Here is a 21,288-nt window from a genome sequence, read left to right as displayed (position 1 = left end):
GGCAGAGTCTGGCTCCTGCTGAGCTGGAAGTCTGCCTGCTCCTCCCTCCTTATCGTGCTCTCCCAAATAAATAAAATATTCTTTTAAAAAAATGAATGACATCAGGGGCACCTAAGTGGCTCAGTCATTTAAGTGTCTAACTTCAGCTGCGGTCATGATCTCAGGGTCCTGGGATCAAGCCCTGCCTGAAGCCCCACTTGGAACCCCCTGTGTGGGGCTCTCTGCCCAACAGGGAGTCTGCTTGTCCCTCTGCCCCTCCCTCTGCTCATGCTCCCTCTCAATCTCTCAAATAAATAAAATCTTTAATAAAAAAAGAAAAAAAAAACCTTTAAAAAAAAGAATGACATCAAGCTTATTTACCTTGGTTTGGCTGCATATTCATATTTGGTCTGGGGCCATAGCTTCCTATTGGTTGCCCTTGACTCATCGTCATCTGATTCTGTACTGGCATGCTCTGTGATGATGGCACAGAATGGTTGTAACCTCCCATGGATCCATGGCTACTTGAAGGCATGTTCATGGAACTGTTTGTCATATTGAGTTGATTGGGTCCAGGTCCCTGAATAGGCATATGGTTAGGCCCTTTGAAGAAAAGTGGTCAAAATCAAATACGAAAGTTAATGGTCTATTAAACTTTGTTCTATTAAAAAAGTACTTTAAAAGCTTTTAATCTTTTTGCATACCATAATAATAATACTAAACAATAACTTGAGTATTTAATCAATAGCAAACGAAGTAAATGCTTTCTATGAACGATAGCAAATATTGTGAAGTAGACGCTATTCCCATTTTATAGATTTAAGGAACTGATGCTTTTAGAAGCCAGCAACATTCTGGGGGGGGGGGGGGAAAGAATGATAAAGGAATAGCTTTATAAGAGAGCAAAATGTATAAAAGAGAAGTAATTAAAAGTATACAGTATTGTGCTCGCTTTGGCAGCACATATACTAAAATCGGAACGATACAGAGATGATTAGCATGGCCCCTGCGCAAGGATGCCACGCAAATTCATGAAGCGTTCCATATTAAAAAAAAAAAAAAGTATACAGTATTAGCACATAAATGAATTAACAGATTAATGGGCCCAGAGTAGAGTCCTAAAAACACACTGAAATTTCTAATTTTGTAGAAATTAAGTGATGAAATTAAGTATTAGTAGGCAAAAGAAAGACAATTCAATATGTAGTATGACCACTGAGTAGCCATCTGGAAAACAGTCTACCACATTCCTTCTACCTAAAATAGTTCCAGATGAATAAAAAATTAAATACTACAAAAGAAAAAAGAAAAAGGAAAAAAAATCTTAAAGGGGAATTTCAAAAAGGAGAACTTTTTAAAATGATCTTGAAGCAGAAGGGTCTTCTTACATGCCAGAAAACCCAGAGCCCTGAAAGACTGCTAAACTAGACTACATAAAAATAAAAAATTAAATATGACCAAGCCAGACCAAATGAAAACAATATAGTAATAATAAAAAGTGGGAAAAATTATTAACAAGACCTATCACAGACTGAACTAATTATTTAACATATAAAATAAGTAAAAGACCACTAGCAATAAAAGAAATGGCAAGGGACATGAATAATCGGTTCATACAAAACTACCAAAGGGACATATATGAGAGGACTGCTTGCTTCACTTATAATAAAAAGGCCAATTAAAACCATGAGACCCTTTTTTCATCTTTCAGATTCCAAAAACCCAAAGTTTTGATCTATGAAGAAAAGTAATTTCAGACACTGTTGAGGTATATAAGTATACAAATAAGTACTATTTTTATGTAGAGCAATTTGGCAATAACTACCACATTTTAAAATGCATGTACCTTTAACCCAACAACTGCAGTTCTATAAATATAAGGCCTTTATGTGTACACAAGCATGAATGCAAAACTGTGTATGTGTGTTTATTTACTTACTAATATACTTTTATTTTACAAGCATATTCACAAAGCATAATTTTTAATATCAGAAGACTAGAAATAACCTGTATTTCCATCATAAGGAACTGTTCAAATAAATTAGGAGCATCCATGAGAAAGAATGAAATACAGTCACCCAAAGCATGAGGGAGCTCTTCATGTATTGAGTGGTCTCTCCAAAATGGTCTCTAAGATCTATCTTTAAGAAGGAAAAAATACCATATATAATACTACATGATGTATGTTACCACTTGTGATTTTTTTTTTTTTTAAAGAATAAGACAAAAAGAAAAAGAGTGTTATGCATATGTTCTGGATACAGAGAATATCTCTTGAAGGATAACTAGAACCGATGACTCTCTGGAATGAAGTATCTGGAGGCAGGGGCTATATACCCTTTGGTACCTTTTGACTTTGGTACCACAGGTTTATTATTGTCTATTTTTTTTTTTAATCTGTTAAATGTTTTAAAAAAGGAACATGAGATTGTGGTTATTTGACCAAGATCAAGGAGCACATAAGTACCTCTATAACTTAGATTAGAAAATATTAAAACAAAACTTAAATAGGTTCTTAAAAGCCTAGATACAAATTCATGTGCATACAAAAGCTGGCAAAACTCTATGAAGGAGTATATTAAATAAAGGAAACAAAGTAACTAGACTTCAATTTCTCCTACACCTACGTAGACCTCTTTTATTAGAGAATTGTTTTGGAAGCTCTACAGTGTTCTAGACAACGCAGGTCATCACTAGTTGAAAATCTCTGGTTTATAAAGAATGTAACTACTCCAGATGGCTGTATACAAAAACCCAAATGTCATGTTAACAATAATTACATTGCCATTCAAGTGCTTCTTTGGCCTTAAGCTTTAATTTTACACAGAGAAGTTAAGTCAAAATTCTAATTAACAGTACCACCATAAAAAGTCACAAAACTCTTAACTTGCTAACATGCACTAGCACTACCCTTCTGGTTCAAAAAAACAACAGGTCCTGATGAGTTAAATGTGAATTCAGCAAGAAGCATCCTCCTGACTACAACCTAACAAGTAGTTACATCTTTATTCCCAGCCCCACACAGGGTATGGATTGGGGGGAGGGTGGCCATGGATTATGGCAAGCCTCAGAAGGAAACAAGATAGCCACCAAAACAGTGCCAACCTCCTACATGAATCACACATCAGTCTTCTATGAACGAGACTACCTGGCTTCTTTTGCTCCGTGCTCTCCTTTACCTCATTTCCTGTACCCATTGTCTCTGAACACCAATGTTACCATCCAAAACAATCAGCTATCCTACGGATGCTAATTACTAATTTTAAAAAATGAACTGCGTTGTTATTCTAATTTATTTTCATTATTCCTATTTGTATAATACTTCCTTGGAGTTAATGAAAATAGCCTTTGTTTTTAGAAAGTACAAATATTCTCATAGTAAATGCAGAAAACAACCCACCAAAAATTATGGGTATGGGTTGTAGCTATTGTTACAAAAACAAAATAGTTTAAAGATACTTTTCAGATTAAAAATTCAAACCAGCAAAAGGTAACTAATTAAGCACCCAATGACCTAGAAGAGATTCTAAGTGACTCCAAACTTAAAATGGATAAGTAGTAAAGAGAATATCTCATTATATAAAACATCTGACATTATTTTTCTTCTTTTAAGTCTGCTTTAATATCAATTTGCATATATGTATTATGCTATAAGCATATGTATTCATAAAAATCTATACGCAGCTTCAATAGTATCAATGAGGAAATACTAAATATATTAGCATTTTACAGATTTTTTTTCTTTTCCCCATGTGTTTTTTTCAGCAATACTGTTTCTGGGACCAATACATTTTTAAGTAAATACAAAACCCAAGGAAATGTTATAGTATCTTTATAATCCATAAAGAAATTTTAATTCTTAAGTCATGGCACAATGTCTTTTTTTCCAAAAAGCTTCTAAAGCCAGCTGTATTGCATAGTTTCAGACAGACTAAATTTAGCCAGTTCTGTTCATCAGAGGAATGCTGTGTGTCAGCTACATCAAAGCCCAAGGGCAGCCTGATAAACACTGAATACAGGTCACGTAGCTCTGTAGCTAACAAACTCTAAGAGAGCTTGTACTCCGGGGCATTCAAAGCAGTTTTGTCATCAACAATCTAGTATCCCTTGAGCCCCCATGTCGTTTCAGTTGCTAAGCAACTCTGGTGTTAATGTCTTAGAGGAGAAAAACTTACCAGGCATCTGGCCGTTCATCTGGTTCTGCATGTGTGGTGCAGGAGGACCCCCACCTACCATTCCATCTGAAGGCATGTTGTGAGAGCGTGGAGGTGGGGGAGGGCCACTCTGATTCATCCCTCCAGGACCCATAGGCATATTCTGTGTGGGTGGCTGAAAGAAGACAGTTTAGTAAAACAAGAGAAACAGACTAATATATTAAAGATGCATATAACAGTTGCATATATTATTAAATTGAATAGAAACAAAAACAAAAATGCATTTCAACTTATTCTAATGCATTTTAATCATGGACTAATTATTTACGTCAAATTTAATATACCCCAAAACTTATCTTAGTATGAAGATATCATCTGACTGCGTCAAACCAAAAGAACACCACCAATTAAACTATATTTTACTTTAAAAATTCTCAATAGTAAAAATAAATTCTTTAAATTCTTATAGATAAATTCACATTTATCTATATATAAGGATTTTTAATGTGTCCACTGTAGTTAAATTATGTTTTGAAACTTAAGTCTCCTTTCATAATTAATATATTTAGATATATTTACTTTAATATTGGATTTTACCTAGAAAGATGCAATAACAAAAAACTATAAAAAGGACCAGAAGCCCCAAAACGTAATATACTTTGTAATACTGTTCGAGGGGGAAATAAAGTAATTTTGGCAAGGGAATGTTTTAAACCACGAAGACTCAGTTCAGTCCAACATTTTTGTGCCGACGACTCCTATAGATCAGAAACATTACTGATGGCCTCCAAGGGTACAGAGACAGCTGCCTCAAAAGGATGCCTTTGGCAAATTTCCTAATGAAAGTGTGAAGAAAATCACTGACTAACCTTGAGAGTTCACAAAAGGGCGAAAGGAAAAACACAGATACAGGGTGGTCTGCAACACCTGGCTCCCTTCTTAGGGGTATTTTGGTGAAGAAAGCAAATGGTTAGTTGCTTTCCAAATCCCCATTTTTAAGTCTTAGAGGAGAAGGAGCTATATTCTTTACACATCTATTTCTGCCTTCTTTCTCTATTTCTCCATGTTCTGAAAACATAACATCTACTCCTATAACTTTAGTCATTCTCTTCCTCCCACATTTTTACATGCCTAGTTAGCTAGCATTTCTGTACCATACAGATTTTGTGAACACAATCCTCTCTGGCACCCTTAACAGATAAACACTATCTTTTAACCATCACATGTGAATACTCAAATCCCAACCATTTAATAATCACTAACATGTACACAAATAACCAAGTTCTATTCTAATAGCAACCACTTAAAATTCATACTCTTAGAGCACCTGAGTGGCTTAGTTGGTTAAATGTCTGCCTTTGGCTCAGGTCATGAACCCAGGGTCCCAGGATTGAGTCCCATGCTGCGTTCCCTGCTCAGCAAGGAGTCTGCTTCTCCCTCTCTCTCTGCTTCTCCCCACAGCTCATGTTCACTCTCTTTAATACATAAACAATAAAATCTTAAAAATAAATAAATAAATAAAACTCAGAGTCTTGGTTTCTTCACTACTTAATCTAGGAAATAATTGCTCTTTTATTAAATATTTCCTCTTTAATTCTCATTTTAAATTTTTTATCCACTTTGGGGCGCCTGGGTGGCTCAGTGGTTAAGCCGCTGCCTTCGGCTCAGGTCATGATCTCAGGGTCCTGGGATCGAGTCCCGCGTCGGGCTCTCTGCTCAGCAGGGAGCCTGCTTCCTTCTCTCTCTCTCTCTCTGCCTGCCTCTCTGCCTACTTGTGATCTCTCTCTGTCAAATAAATAAATAAAATCTTTAAAAAAAAAAAAATTTTTATCCACTTTGGATTCTATAAACAATTAATGACTATTCAGTTTTTAAAAATAAATTACCAAACATCAACTTCCTGTCACATATCTTACTATGAAATGATACTTTACTATCCTTGAAACACAGTGGACTGTGACCCTCTCATTTGAAAATAAAAATCCTTCTATATTCTTGTCCAAATTTTCTGCTGAAAATTTATGTTCTCACTCTCAAAAGATATCAGTTTCTTCATTTTCTTGTGATGTACTTAATGAAACATCAGTATTCACGACTCCCATGATAATAGAGTAGCTTATATCAAACTAACCATGATAAAAGTTGTAACATCTGGACAAATGTAAAAACTATTTGAAGACACTGAAGAGCAATATAGGCAAGAGAAGCAGGAGAGGCTACAACTCTTTTTTTTTTTTTTTAAGATTTTATTTATTTGACAGAGATCACAAGTAGACAGAGAGGCAGGCAGAGAGAGAGAGAAGGAAACAGGCTCCCCGCTGAGCAGAGAGCCCGATGCGGGCCTCGATCCCAGGACCCCGAGATCATGACCTGAGCCGAAGGCAGTGGCTTAACCCACTGAGCCACCCAGGCGCCCGAGGCTACAACTCTTAAGAGAAGGGAAGCACCAAAGATCAGCTCCACAATCTCCTTTGCTTCGTCCTTGACTCTGCTGTATTAGAGGAAAAGAGAGCCCAAGCAGAAGTGGCAGCATTACTGGACTGAGAAGAAGACAGAGTTCTGGGCTATCAGAAAGATAGAAACAAAAGAACAAAGTCCCAGAGTGGAAGAATCACAAAAAAGACAAAAATTCAAGAAAACTAGCATAAAACAGCAGTTAAGAGAGTAAAGAGCTGGGCGCCTGGGTGGCTCAGTGGGTTAAGCCGCTGCCTTCGGCTCAGGTCATGATCTCAGTGTCCTGGGATCGAGTCCCACGTCGGGCTCTCTGCTCAGCAGGGAGCCTGCTTCCCTCTCTCTCTCTCTGCCTGCCTCTCCATCTACTTGTGATTTCTCTCTGTCAAAGAAATAAATAAAATCTTAAAAAAAAAAAAAAATGAGAGAGTAAAGAGCTGAGTGGAGTATTTCAGCTTCTGCCCAATGCTGGAGAAACAAAGACTGGATGGAGTGTAGTCTCTACCAAGCCAGAAAGGCCTTCAAAAATAACTCTAGCCCTCTGCTGAGACTTCAGAAGGACTCTCCTTAGATTAAGGTCAAAATGGAAATATCAGCCCTAACAAATCTTAGAGTCAACATTCAACACTCAAGGTAATCTAGAGCTTCACCTTCCAAAGGAAAACTTAACTCTCTTTGGAGGAAAATAACACCATGTAGAGCCTCTACAATTGTTCATTCATAAGTCCAGCACTTGATGAAAAATTATAAAGCATTCTAAAAAATAAGAATGAACAGCCAACACTCATTAGGATGGCTATAATAATTTAAGAAAGAAAAAAAACTACAAAAAAGTAACAAGGGCTGGCAAGAATGTGGGGAAAATGGAACTCTTATACATGCTGGCAAGACTGTAAGGCGTGCAGCCACTTTGGAAAACAATTTGGCAGTACCTCAAAAAGTTAAACATAGAATTACCATATGACAGAGCAATTCCACTTCTAGTATAGACCCAAGAGAACTGAAGATAAGCATTCACACAAAACTTACACAAAAATGTTCACAGCAGTATTAACCATCATAGCCAAAAAACAGAAAAAATTCAGAATGTCCATCAACTGATGAATAAACAAAAACTTAATTAATCTTTTCTTTTTAAAAATTTTATTTATTTGTGGGGCGCCTGGGTAGCTCAGTGGGTTAAAGCCTCTGCCTTCGGCTCAGGTCATGATCCCAGGGTCCTGGAATCGAGCCCCGCATCGGGCTCTCTGCTCAGCAGGGAGCCTGCTTTCCTTCCTCTCTCTCTGACTTCCTCTCTGCCTACTTGTGATCTGTCTGCTAAATAAATAAATAAAATCTTTTTTAAAAAAATTTTATTTATTTGTGAGAAAGAGAGAGAGAGTAAACACGCACAAGCAAGGGGATGGGGCAGAGGGAGAGGGAGAAGCAGGCTCCTCACTGAGCAGGGAGCCCAACATGGGGCTTAATCCCAGGACCCTGAGATCATGACCCAAGCAAAAGGCAGATACTTAATCAACTGAGCCACCCAGGTGCCCCAACAGTTCCCAATTCTATTACGAGGTCACCAAATTCTGATACCAAAACCTAACAAGCACATTATTAGAAAATCTACAAGCCAAACTTTCTCAAGAACATAGACACAAAAACATAAACAAAATTTTAGCAAACTGAATCCAGACTATATTAAAAAGATGATGCATCCTATAACCATACAACCAAAGATGTTAATTCTAAGAATGAGAACTGGTATGACTTTTGGAAAGCAATCACTATAATTCACCAAACTACCAAAATAAAATCCACATAATATCTCAATATACAAAGGAAAAGTATTTGACAAAATTTAACAACTACTCATAATACAAACGTTTAAAAATTTAGAGATAAATCCTTAATCTAATAAATCTAATTTATAAAAAAACTTATAGCTAATAACATCTTACTGATAAAATATTGGACTCTTTTTCCTTGCTTTCAGAAATAAGACAAGAATATCCATTAACACCATATCTATTTATCATAATAAATAAACCCATAGACAAATCAATAGTATTAAGAATGGAAATAAAACACAAAAGTAAAAAAAAAAAATGAAGATTGGAAAAGATACATAACTGTCATTATTCACGTATGACATGATTGAATGCACAGAATACCAAGAGAATCTATAAAAAATTATTTGAATAAGGTAACTGGATAGAAGATTAATATATAAAAATCAACTGTATTTCTATATATTTTCTTTTAAAAATAAGAGTATATATAATCGTATAAAAAATGAATAACTAGAAATAAATCTAATAAGATGTGCAATACTTCTACATTGCAACGCCGTTGAAAGAAATGAGAATTTACTAAATGGAGGGATATACCATTTTTATTGACTGGAAGACTCAATATACTGAAGATACCAGTTTCCCTAATGCTGACCTAGAAATTCCATGAAATCAGTCAAAATCCCAGCAGGCTTTTTGAAGAAAATTCACAAGGTGATTCTAAAATTCATACAGAAATGCAGAAGAATTAGAATAGCCAGGACATTCTTGAAGAAAAAAACAAAAAACAACAACAAAAAAACCACCATTGCTCCATAATTGACATGTTGCTGGTGCAAAGATAGAGACCAACAGAACAGAAGTAAGAAACAGATCCACACATAGAGTCACCTTCCTTAAAACAACCTGTATTCAATGGGTAAAAATAGTATTTCCAACAAATGGTACTGTATCAATTGAATATTAAGTGAACAAAAATGAACCTTGACTGCTAGACTCAGATCATTCACAAATTTAATTTGCAATGGATAATGGATAAAAACTTTTAGAAGAAAATACAAGCATATTTTCATGAACTTGATATAACAAACTATTTTTCAAACAACATACAGAAAGAAAAACATGATCATGGACTTCATTTCAATTAGAAACTGTTCATATAAAGACGTTCAGATAAAGATATAAAGAGAATAAAAACAATTTTCAAAATGAGAGAAAACAGTACAGTGAAGAAAACAATTAACAAAACTAAAAAGCAACTTACGAAATGGGAGAAGATATTTGCAAATGACATATCTGGTAAAGAATTACTGTCCAAAATACGTAAAGAACTTATAAATAAAACTGAACACCCAAGAACAAATAATCTAATTAAAAAATGGGCAGAAGACATGAACAGACATTTCTCCAAAGGAGATATACGGATGGCAAACAGACACATGAAAAGATGTTCAACATCACCCATCATCAGGGAAATACAAATCAAAACCATAATCTCACACCTGTCAGAATAGCTAAAATCAACAACACAAGAAACAATAGGAGTTGGAAAGGATGTGGGAAAAAAGATACTCTCTTGTACTACTGGTGGGAATGCAAACTAATACAGCCATTGTGGAAAACAGTATGGAAGTTGCTCAAAAAGTTATAATACAACTACCCTAACGATCCAGCAATCACACTACTGGGTATTTACCCAAAGAATACAAAAATACGAAATCAAATGCTGCTATACACATACACCCTGATGTTTATAGCAGCACTATTTGTAACAGTCAAGATCTGGAAGCAGACCAAGTGTCCACTGATGAATGGCTGAAGATTCGTGTGTGTGTGTGTGATGGAATATTACAGAGATGGATGTATAATAATGGAATATTACAGAGATGTAATATAATATACTAGAGAGCATTAATGCTAAGGAAGATAAGTCAGAGAGAAAAATACCATATGATTTCACTCATATGTGGAATTTAAGAAACAAAACAAATGAGCAAGGGAGAAAAAGAGAGCGAGAGAGAAAGACGAACCAAGAAACAGACTCTTAAATACAGGGAACACACTGATGGCTACCAGAGGCGAGGTAGGTAGGGGAATGGGTTAAATAGGTGACGGGATTAAGGAGAGAACTTATAATGAGGACTGGGTATTATACGGAACTGTGGAATCACACTGTACACCTGAAACTAATGTAATACTGGATGTTAAATGGGATTAAAATAAAAGCTTAAAAATGGTAGAAAATATTACATAGGCAACAAGAGATTTGTATCTAGAATGTATAAAGAACTCCTACAAATCAATAATAAAAAAGACAACCCAATGTAAAAATGGACAGAAACAGGGTGCCAGAAATCTTTTGATCTGTATCTATATCTTAACTATAGTGGTGCTTACACAGATTTGTCAAAATTCATCTGTCTATACAATTAAAATAAGTGAATCTTAATGACACTCAAATGACACTCCTTCAAGAAAGCCTTCCAGGACTATCAGAATCATCGGCACCATTATCTCCTGTGTCCTAGGTGCCCTTTCTTCATAGCACCTGCCACACCTGTCATTTAAAATGTTTGTGTAAAGGGGGTGCCAGGGTGTTTTGGTCTGTTAAGCATCTGCCTTCCATTTGCCTTTGGCTCAGGTCATGATTCCAGGGTCCTGGGATGGAGCCCTCCATCAGGCTCCCTGCTCAGCAGGGAGTCTGCTTCTTCCTCTGCCCCTCCCCTGACTAGTTCTGTCCATCTCTTTCTCTCTCTCTCGCTCTCTCAAATAAATAAATAAAATCTTTAAAAAAAAAAATAGAGGTACTCAACCAACAGTCACTAAATGAAAAAATTATTTTGAAATATAAGCAGCACTTCAAATTCAATTAGGGACCGATATTTTTGTGACAGCTTTTGTGTTCTTTATTGTCAAAACTGCTTATACTCCATACTCCACATCCCCATTTAGAAGTCTATCAGACATCTCAAACTTGAAATCTAAAACACTGAATCCGGGACATCTCCACCACCACCCCTTACCCAAATCCCTTTACCCGGCAGTCTCAGTTGATGGCAATTCCATCATTCTAGTTGCTCTCTGAAAATCACAGCGTCATCCCTTCCATGTTTCTTATTCTTATCCTCTGCCTCCCACATTCAATTTTCAGCATATCCTTTAGACTCTACCTTTAAAATATACCTATGATTTGACCACTTTTTCCACCTCCTCCTCCTTCCATGCTGATACAAACCACCATCACGCCTCTCATGTTGATTACCTGCAATAGCCTCCTAACTGGATTCCCTGCTTCTATCCATGCTCCTCTATAATATATTTCCCACATGGTTATCAGAACAAGCTTACTGTCAGTTCACTCTTCTGTTCAGAATCCTTCAAGAGCTTCCAATTTCAAGGTAAAAACTAAAGTCCCTAAAATAGCTTGCAAGATAGGATTTGTCCACACAACTTCCTTGCCTTATTCAGTTCTAGCCACAAACTTCATGTTGTTCCTTGAACAAGTTAGGAACAGTTTCACTTTAGGACCTTTCCACTGCTTGTTTCCTCTGCCTAAAACATTCTTCTTCAAGTCTTTGCTCAATTGTCACCTTCTCAATAAAGTCCTCCAAACCACTCTACTTCATACTGCAAACTCCGTCCCCAATATGCAGCACTCCTAATACATCTCTCCCTGCTGTTTTCCTTTTCCACAGTTCTTATCATATTTTAATAAGCTATATGATTTAATCATTTATTATACCTGCCTTGTTTGCTAGAATGTAAAACCCAAGAGAGCAGGAATATTCACCTGCTTTGGTAACTGATGTTCCAAAAAGTACCTATTGCCTGACATAGAGCTGGCACTTAATATTTAATAAATAAATGAACTCTCAAACTTAAATGATTTAGTATAAAAATAAAAATAATTCTGACTATAAAATTATCTTCAATGTTTCTTCAAAATATAAAAATATCACTGTAAAATATAATTTTTAGTTTAATAATAACCCTTCCTGTGTAATATCATTTGTGTAACTGTCATTAATACAGTTCCCCACAAGGAGGCACTAAAATGATACATAGGAGATGTAAAAACTTTTATGCAAAACAGAAAATATATATATATGTATATACATACATACACATATATATATATGAATGGCACTCCCAAAAGCTGACAGATGACCAAATGAAAGAGTCAACCAAGAATAGTCAACCAAGAATGGATCCAAAAGCATCATCATTACATTTGCCTTACTTCTTAGACCTATTGTCTTGCCAAAAATGAGTTCCATACACATCTGAAACAGTTCAGAAAGATCTTGATTCCTCACTAATTCCTCCAGAAATGTTAGGATGCCATCATGGGTAGCCTTGAACTGATGGACTTACCAAATGATTTTTGTCAATTTAATAATCTTAAAAAATAATAATCTCATCAGCTGTGTCATCTTCTGCCTAAGCTAATATTTAGTCCTACTATATAAATCCTGACCAGTTGAATTTCTATAACTAGTAACATTTATACCTATTTTCACAGCATGATAATTCTCCAAATTTCCTAAGGAGTTAGGCTCCCAAATAATTCACTTACCAACAATAGTCCCCCCAGTTAGTAATTGGTTCACCGGAAATTCAACCTTTATTTTTTTAAATAGCAAACACTCCCACCATAACAAATCCAACATCAGATTATCTCCACTAAGAAAAACTAAGTCTACGTAACCCTAATGATGTGAATTACTAAGTAGTTGCTCCAGATCCATATAATGTTAGATAATGAAATAACTGCCTTCTTCCCAGACCAGGAGAATTCTCTGGAATATACTTCCAAAAACACAACTATTCCACTCCTAAAACATGGAGAGACAGGAATCCAAGCCTTTCTTATATTTGTAATAATACCATTAATTAATAAACAGGAATATATGTAACTGTTTAATCTTGAATTTATTATTTTTACATCTATACCAATCTGGCTAAATTACAGAGTAATGTGTAATTATTACAAAAACAGAAACAATGCAACTAGGAATCATTGCTAAAAACTTTATATACATACCTCCAGAAACTTTTTAAAAATGTACACACACACACACATACAGTTTTCAAAAGGAGGGTCACACTACTACTGTGTGATTTCTTTTATTCTATAGTATGAATTATTCTTTATCGGCATATAATTCAATCTCATTTAAGAGTGTAAAATTCAACTATATAAGCTATAAAAAAATTTTTTTTGAAGATTTTATTTATTTGGGGCTCCTGGGTAGCTCAGTTGAAAAGTGTCTGCCTTCGCCTCAGGTCATGACCCCAGGGGTCCTGGGTTCGAGCCCCACATCAGGCTCCCTGCTCAGTGGGAAGCCTGCTTCTCCCACTCCCCCTGCTTGTGTTCCCTTTCTCGCTGTGTCTCTGTCAAAATAAATAAAATCATTAAAAAAAAAAAAAGATTTTAATTAGTTGACAGAAGACAAATAATGAATGCAGGAACACAAGCAGGGCAAGCGAGAGAGGGAGAAGCAGGCAAAGGATCATGACCTGAGGTGAAGGCAGATGCTTAAGAATTGAGCCACCCAAAGGCCCCTAAGCTTTAAAACCTTTTAACCCACCCTCAATACTAAGACTAGTTTCCTAGTTTGGTTTTGTTTTGCTAATATAAACAATGCTTAAATTAACAGTCCCATACAAATCCTTTTCTGTACTCATTCTGTGCAAATTAAGAGTGAATTACATAAATTTCCAACATTTAGGTTCTTTTCTTGCCACCCCCCCTTTTTTAACATGAAAAGGTACTCAACATCTGACACCTGACATCAAATGTCAGGGAAATGCAAATCAAAACTACAATGAAATATCTATAATGAGGAACCTACAATGAAGTATCTCACACTTGTGAGAATGGCTATTACCAAAAAGAAGTAAGTGTTGGTGAAAATACAAAGAAAAGGGAACCCTTACACATGGTTAGCGGGAATGTGCAACCACTATGGAAAACAGCACGGAATTTGGAAAACAGCACGGAATTTCCTGAAAAATTTTAAAAGAGAACTACTGTACGACCCAGCAATTCCACTTATGGGTATTTATCTGAAGGAAATAAAGATACTCACTTGAAAAGATGCCTGCACCCCCATGTTTACTGCAGCATCATAAGTGGGGCACCTGGGTGGCTCAGTCTGTTAAGCCTCTAACTCGGTTTTGACTCAGGTCAGGATCTCAGGGTTGTAGGATAAAAAGCCACCTGGGACTCTGTGCTCAGCATAGAGTCTGCTTGTCCCTTTCCCTCTGCTCCCACCCCCACCCAGTTAGGGTGCACAGCAACTAGAACTCTCATAACTTGCTGGTAAGAATACAAAACGGTACAGTCATCCTAGGAAAAAGTTCAGTAGCTTCATGTGGAATCCAAAATAGTCAAACACATAGAAGCAATGAGCAGAATGGTGGTTGCCAGGGGCCAAAAAGATCTAAGACTATGCAAGCATATTGTCACTCAGAGAAATTGGGACTTATCCCCTATTTATCAGGGTCACTGTCTGATAACAATGCCCTGAGGGATTCTTCAAAATACTTGCTGCAGATGTCATAAAACCTCTGGTGGCTCAGTCAGCTAAGCGTCTGCCTTTGGCTCAGGCCACAATCCCAGAGGATGGGGACCCGCTCCTTGCTCAATGGGGAGTCCACTTCTCTCTCTGCCCCCACCCCTCCTTGCTTGCTCTCCCTCTCTCAAAGAAATAAAATCTTGCTCTGGAGGCCACAGAGCTGTCCAAGCAGGTGCAAAGCTGGGTCTCCTGGTTTCTTTCCATCAAACAGCCAAGAAGACCACTAGTCGCCCCCCACCCCAGAACCCACCTCAGAGCTGCAGGTGGGGGCAGCCGAGCTCGTGGGCCTCTAGGGGTCTGGCAGCAGCTGCATAAGCCAGGGTAGCCGCAGGGCGGAATGGGCAGGATGGGTTGAAAAGAGTGCCTGGGAAGCCTTCCAGCAGTGGTCCCCAGGCCCCAGGTCCATGCAGAGCAGGCTGGAAGCCTCCTGGCTCTGGCCACCACCTCTCCCCTCCAGGCCTCTCCTGGCACGTGTGGGCCCCGCACCTGAGGGGTCATGGCACTCCCCCTTCAATATTTAGTTTCTTTTCTTTCTTAAGCCAAAGAAATGCCTCTTCTTAGATAAGTGAGCTAGATACATTATTTTCAATTATGACAAAGACAATCCTTAGGTTCCTTACTTAGTACATGTAGAAGCTACTGTCACAGATTTAATGATACAGTTCTGCCAAAAAAATGTATATACATACATGTACATAAATATTTATATTCCTTAAAATAAGATATAGCTAATCTCTTTACATATGTGGACTGAATTAGTACTTGAATTTCATATATACTGTCCAGCAAACAGTTAACATGATTTTTTTCTAGGATTCTGAAAAGACATGATAGGCAGTAATATTGGTAAATGTTCCCTGTAATAACTAATCTAGAGAAATGTACCCCCAAAAATCGATTCTCTACAAAATACAGAGTTACCTCCACTGTGAAACTTTTCCTAATACTCAACAGCAGAACTAATCACTTTTTCTACTATGTAAAATGTACTTTAGCGTCCAGTACTTTTAAAATAACATGTATTACACTGTATTCTTACCATATGTTGTCTTTAATTTAAAGAACTTTAGGCATATAGAAAGTTTTATTTTATATTTCTAATAGAATAAAATCATTATCTTCCTTATAGTTTTCTCCTCTGTTTTCATTCTCAATTAAGTCTTCCATACCTCAAAATCGGATAAATAATTGATGCTTTAATCTATCTTAAATCTCATACCAACACAGACTTTAAGACATTTCATCACTTGTGGTCTTGCTTTTGTTTTTAATACCAAAAATGTTTTAATTAGACACCTCTCATTGTGCAGCACCACACGATGTACAAGAGGAAGACTTCAAAAGTAACTGAATAAATCACAGATGACTACTACATTTCTGACTTAGAAAACTCAGGGTTTATACAACTCACTGGAGATAGGAAATATAAAATTCAGCCTTGTGGGCTGTTTTTCTTCTAACAGCAAAGAAACAACAGAAGGAGAGCTGAGGGAATGGTGTCCTGCGCACATTGTGCTGAGAGACCTGTGGAATATCCAAACGGATTATGTCTACTGGAAGCTGGATTCATGTTTCACACTCAGCCAAGAAGATGCACATTTGGGAGTCACTGAGTAGAGGTGGAATCTGAAGTCAGGAATATTAGAAACCAGGAGTATGGATGAAATTTCCCAGAAAGAATGTATATGGTAAAAGGATGTTCAAGAACAGAACATGAGCAATTGATGGGCACGTTAAAGATAAGAAGCGGAACAGCTAGAAAGGTAAAAAGAAAACTACCAGAGAAGTAAAACAACAAAGTTTTAAAGGAGGAAAAAAATTAACATCATACTGATTAAAAATATCTATTATCAGGTGCCTGGGTGGCTCAGTGGGTTAAGCCTCTGCCTTCGGTTCAGGTCATGATCTTGGGGTCCTGGGATTGAGGCCTGCATCAGGCTCTCTGCTCAGCAGGGAGCCTACTTCCTCTTCTCTCTCTCTGTCTGCCTCTCTGCCTACTTGTGATCTCTGTCAAATAAATAAAATCTTAAAAAAAATACATATTATCATGTTTATCAAACACTCAGAACTTAGAAATTCTTAAAATGATGGCAATATTTAGGAAAGTTCTTTCCATACTTCTAAGAATGTAAACACTTTCATTTTTATAAAAAATGTAATTTAAAAAACACAACAATGGATGGCAAGGTTCCACCTGCACAGAAAATGGGAAAGTATGTATTTATAGTGGGTCTTATTGCATAATCCAAAACAGAGATGGAAGTGGGGTTCCCGATGACCTTTTCTAGTTTTTGATGTTCTAACCGTATCAAAGTACTACCTATGCGGAATGTGAAGGTAAAATTTATAAATGAAATCTACTCTGCTAATCTGTAAGATGTTCCACAGCTCTAAGCATGTTTTCTTTCACTTCAGGGGGATCAAATCTATAAGCAGTGAATCCTGTAATACCAAATTTTAGTCAATAATTTACCTTAACAGATGCTTTATCAGCACTGCATCTAAAGACTACGCATATACATTAAAAAATATATATGTAAAAAAAATAAAGACCACGTGTTATTACTGTTACTAAATTTTGTGTAATGAAAGGCTAATCAAGTGCTGCAAAGGATTGCTGAGAACACAGAGTGTGTATCACCAAAAAAACGCAACTTAGGAAATATAAAACATAAGACTACTGTACTTCCTCTAAATCAATTTTTATTAATAGCCCAGACTTTTATTCTTTATAAAGAACACCTAATAAGCAAAAATTATCTTCAATAAGCTCAAAATTCAAGAAGTATTACCTAATTAAACTGGGGAATTTTTCAACTTTTTTTCTTAGGAATTCAAAAAAAATTTAATACTTAATGAATTAAGTGAAAAGCAGGATAAGCAATTCCTATTAGCCTTCAACCTTCCTTTGAAATTAAGAGACAATCTCAGGAAATGTCACTGTCAGTCAAGTCTCCAAACTCTCTCCCTTACCCTTCATGTGTATTTAGTAATTGAGTCCTGCTAGTCTTACTTCAAATACTCCTGAATAGGACTTCTCGCTTTCTTTATACTTACTAATTATGTACTGCCTTCATCTTCATTACCATCAGTGTTTCCTATGTACATCCTCCATGCTGGATACCATGAATTGTTTTATTTAATCCTCATAATGACATTATAGAATAAGTATTATCTTTCCCATATTATAAAAATGATTCATGGTACAAAACATCAAATGACATTGCTAGTATCAAAACAGCAATATTTCTTTAATTTACATATCCTCAGAATGTCACTGAATACTTCATTTAAAAAGCATGGAAATATAAGGTCCTCAATTCCTAGACGCACATTAGAATCACCTGAGAAGCTTTTAAAATATCCAGCCAAGGTAGAGAAACACTAGACTGGTTTTTTTAGGTTTTTTCCAAGTTTTTTCCAGCTCTAAAATTTTGAATTGTTTACTATTTCCAGATTATATGTCTTCAAATGAACTACAATAGAAAGACTCTTTACTCCCCCAAGTTTTTCCCAAATAAAAATTAAATTAGTAAAAACTTTTCTTGGGGGGGGGCACCTCAGTGGCTCAGTTAGTTAAGCATCATGATCTCAGTGTCCTGGTATCAAGTCCCCAGTATCTTAGTATCAAATCCCCAGTCTGGCTCCCTGTTCATTGGGGAGTATGCTTTCCCTCTGCCCCTTCCCCCTGCTAGTGCACTCTGTCTCTCTATCAAATAAATAAATAATCTTAAAAAAAAAAAAAACTTTTCTTGGGGCACCTGGTTGGTGCAACTGGTTGAGTGTCCAACTCTTGGTTTTGGCTCAGGTCAAGGTCTCAATGTCCTGTGTTCAGCATGGAGTCTGCTAGAGACTCTCTCTCTAGTCCTGTGATCAAGTCCTGTGTTCAGCATGAGATCAAGTCCTGTGTTCAGCATGGAGTCTGCTGGAGACTCTCTCTCTACCTCTCCCTCTGCCCCTCCCACTCATGCACATGTGTGCTCACTTGCTCTTTCCCTCTAAAATTAATAAATAAATCTTTCTAAAATAAATAAATAAATAACTTTTTAAATTTGGGCTGTTCTCTTATAATTCTTTCCTAAACCAATGGGATCACTTTGTATACACACTAATACTGCCAGATGACAAAAATAAATAAACAAATAAATATTTGGCTAAAACTTAAAAATGTAATTTCTTCGATGTATGTTTGAGAAGGAAAGACTTACATATAACATAGTCATATTTTCTAATGGCAAAATGTTCCTAGTTTCTATATGAAAATAATTGTGTCAATGGTTCATGCTATTTCAGAAAGTAAAAGCAATGCTGAAAACTACTATTCAAATGATCTTCCAAGGTTTACCAAGATAAACAGGGCCCCATGTGCATATACCAAGGGAGCTAAAGTAGTGTACATTTTCTTTTCTTTTCTTTTTTTAATTTATGTGACAGAGACAGTGAGAGAGGGAACATAAGCAGAGGCAGTGGGAGAGGGAGAAGCAGGCTTCCCACCGAGCAGGGAGCCCAAGGTGGGACCCACTGACCCCAGGGAGCCCAATGTGGGACCCAAGGACCCCAGGACCTGAGCTGAAGGCAGATGCTTAATGTTTGAGACACCCTTGAGCCCCTGGTGCACATTTCCAATTACATCAGCTTTTTATAACTGTTTGGTCTCTTTCCACACCACCTTTGCTGGTTATACTTCTTGTATATATGCCTGCCTATAGACCATACTTCCCCATTTCTGATTTACTGTGTCCTAGCTACAGGCTTAAAATTAAAGAAACAAACTTGGTAAAATATGTATAAGGTTAAAAATATAATGAACTTATAATGCTTTTGAATTAAGAATACACAGGGACCCAAACAAAAAAAAATAATAAAATGCCTAAGTGTTAGTGCACTGGCTTTGTAAGTTTTTTTTTTTTCCTTATAGATTGTTTTCCATCTATTCCTGGTTTTTGAATTCTTGACTTTGTTTCAAACAGGAAAAGCTTGCTAAATGTAGCCTAGTTCCAGATACATGAAATAGTACTTTAAATACCTAATTCCACTTTGAGGGGGGAAATGAAACAAACTGAAAGTTAAACCTACATATAATCCTATTTCCAATTCTCACAACTAGTTAAATAAAGTGAAAAACTCCATTCTGGAAAACTTTTTTTAACCCAAAACACACAGTTCATTCTCAGGATCAAAATTCCTCAAACTGTACTTACTAACTAGCATGCTGTCCCTTCTGGCTGACTGGCTGTATTTATTATGTACTAATACTCTAGTTTTCCCAAATCTCCAATCCAACTGCTTTCCTTCTAGCTGATTCTTTTCCCCCTCTAAATCCCCACTTTTCTTTACTGGTTCAATTCTCTCTTATTCCTCCTACTGTGAGGATATATTTATTCCTATTTTTTCAAAAAATCCTCCTCCTTTAATCCAACGTCTCAAGCAACTTGACTTCCAAAAGGCTCATATTTTTAAATGAAAATATGGCCCTGTATTCCAAATTAAACCTTGACCAACATTAGGAGGCAAAAATTTTATTTCAAAATATACAAGTGGCAGCTTTTATATTCATTAGTAAAATGTGATATAAAATGGTGACCTCATATTAAAACAGTGAAATAATGGTAAATGGGTAGTAATGAAATTTATCTCTTTCCTTTATGATGGTTCTTAACCACGATGGAGGTAATACCTTCCCTGAATAAGTGGTAACAATTTTTACTATCCTACTTAATCTACAGGGAAAAATGTAAATTCTATAGAAAACAAATGCAAAAAAACTCAGAAGTTTGTAACATAAACTTCAGAATGAGAACAGGGTGAGAACAGAATAGTAAATTCTAGGAGGTTTTGTTGTACCAAAATGAATTTCTATGATAAGCTCAATTTTATCACATTGGCATCTCAAGAATTACTACCTTCCTGAAGACGGGCAAGAGAAATGAGCAACTAAATCTCAAGACACATGATCTGACCAAACATTTTTTGTACTCTACATAAAAGCTAGAGAGAATATGAGACATATTTGAGAGGCTATAATGTTTGAGGCTTTAAGACATTTCTACATTTTATGGAGACAATATTTCAAATCAAGACAAAATGAAAAAAATCCAGTTTGCACTGTATCATAAGTTACACAAAGAATTTCAATTGGTTAGCTAGAAAGGATACATAATCAGCAGAAGACATTTTGCAAAGTACCATTTCCCAACTACCCACATGATTCTAAATAAGACGACCTAAAGGGAAATGTTCCCCTTTCCACCCTCAACGCCGTGAGACTTGAATCCCTGCCATAATTAGTTGTTACTGATGAGAACATGGTGGGAATCTGTCATATCTTCAGATGTGCTAGAACAGGGA

General features: G+C 36.4%; 1 protein-coding gene across 8 annotated transcripts in view; it reads right to left on the bottom strand.

Moving 5' to 3' along the window:
• Positions 1 to 21,288, bottom strand: part of SS18 (SS18 subunit of BAF chromatin remodeling complex) — a 95,958-nt gene that overhangs the window by 46,919 nt on the left and 27,751 nt on the right. For 6 of the 8 annotated variants that reach the window (XR_014302742.1, XR_014302743.1, XM_082698897.1 and 3 more), the window contains exons 4-5: positions 4,155 to 4,308; positions 361 to 582 (exon numbers count right to left, since the gene is read on the bottom strand). Coding sequence is in view for 6 of the 8 variants with exons in the window: in XM_082698897.1 (XP_082555023.1) it covers positions 361 to 582; positions 4,155 to 4,308 (376 nt within the window). In the remaining 2 variants the exon portion in view is untranslated. The remainder of the gene's footprint in view (positions 1 to 360; positions 583 to 4,154; positions 4,309 to 21,288) is intronic. The other 2 variants (XM_082698900.1, XM_082698901.1) reach the window with 1 other exon arrangement.

The sequence above is a fragment of the Mustela nivalis genome, assembly GCF_964662115.1.
Source record: "Mustela nivalis genome assembly, chromosome: 14".
Classification (NCBI taxonomy): Eukaryota; Metazoa; Chordata; class Mammalia; order Carnivora; family Mustelidae; genus Mustela; species Mustela nivalis.
The sequence above is the reverse complement of the archived record's forward strand: the minus strand, read 5'-3'. Positions and strand labels throughout refer to the sequence as shown.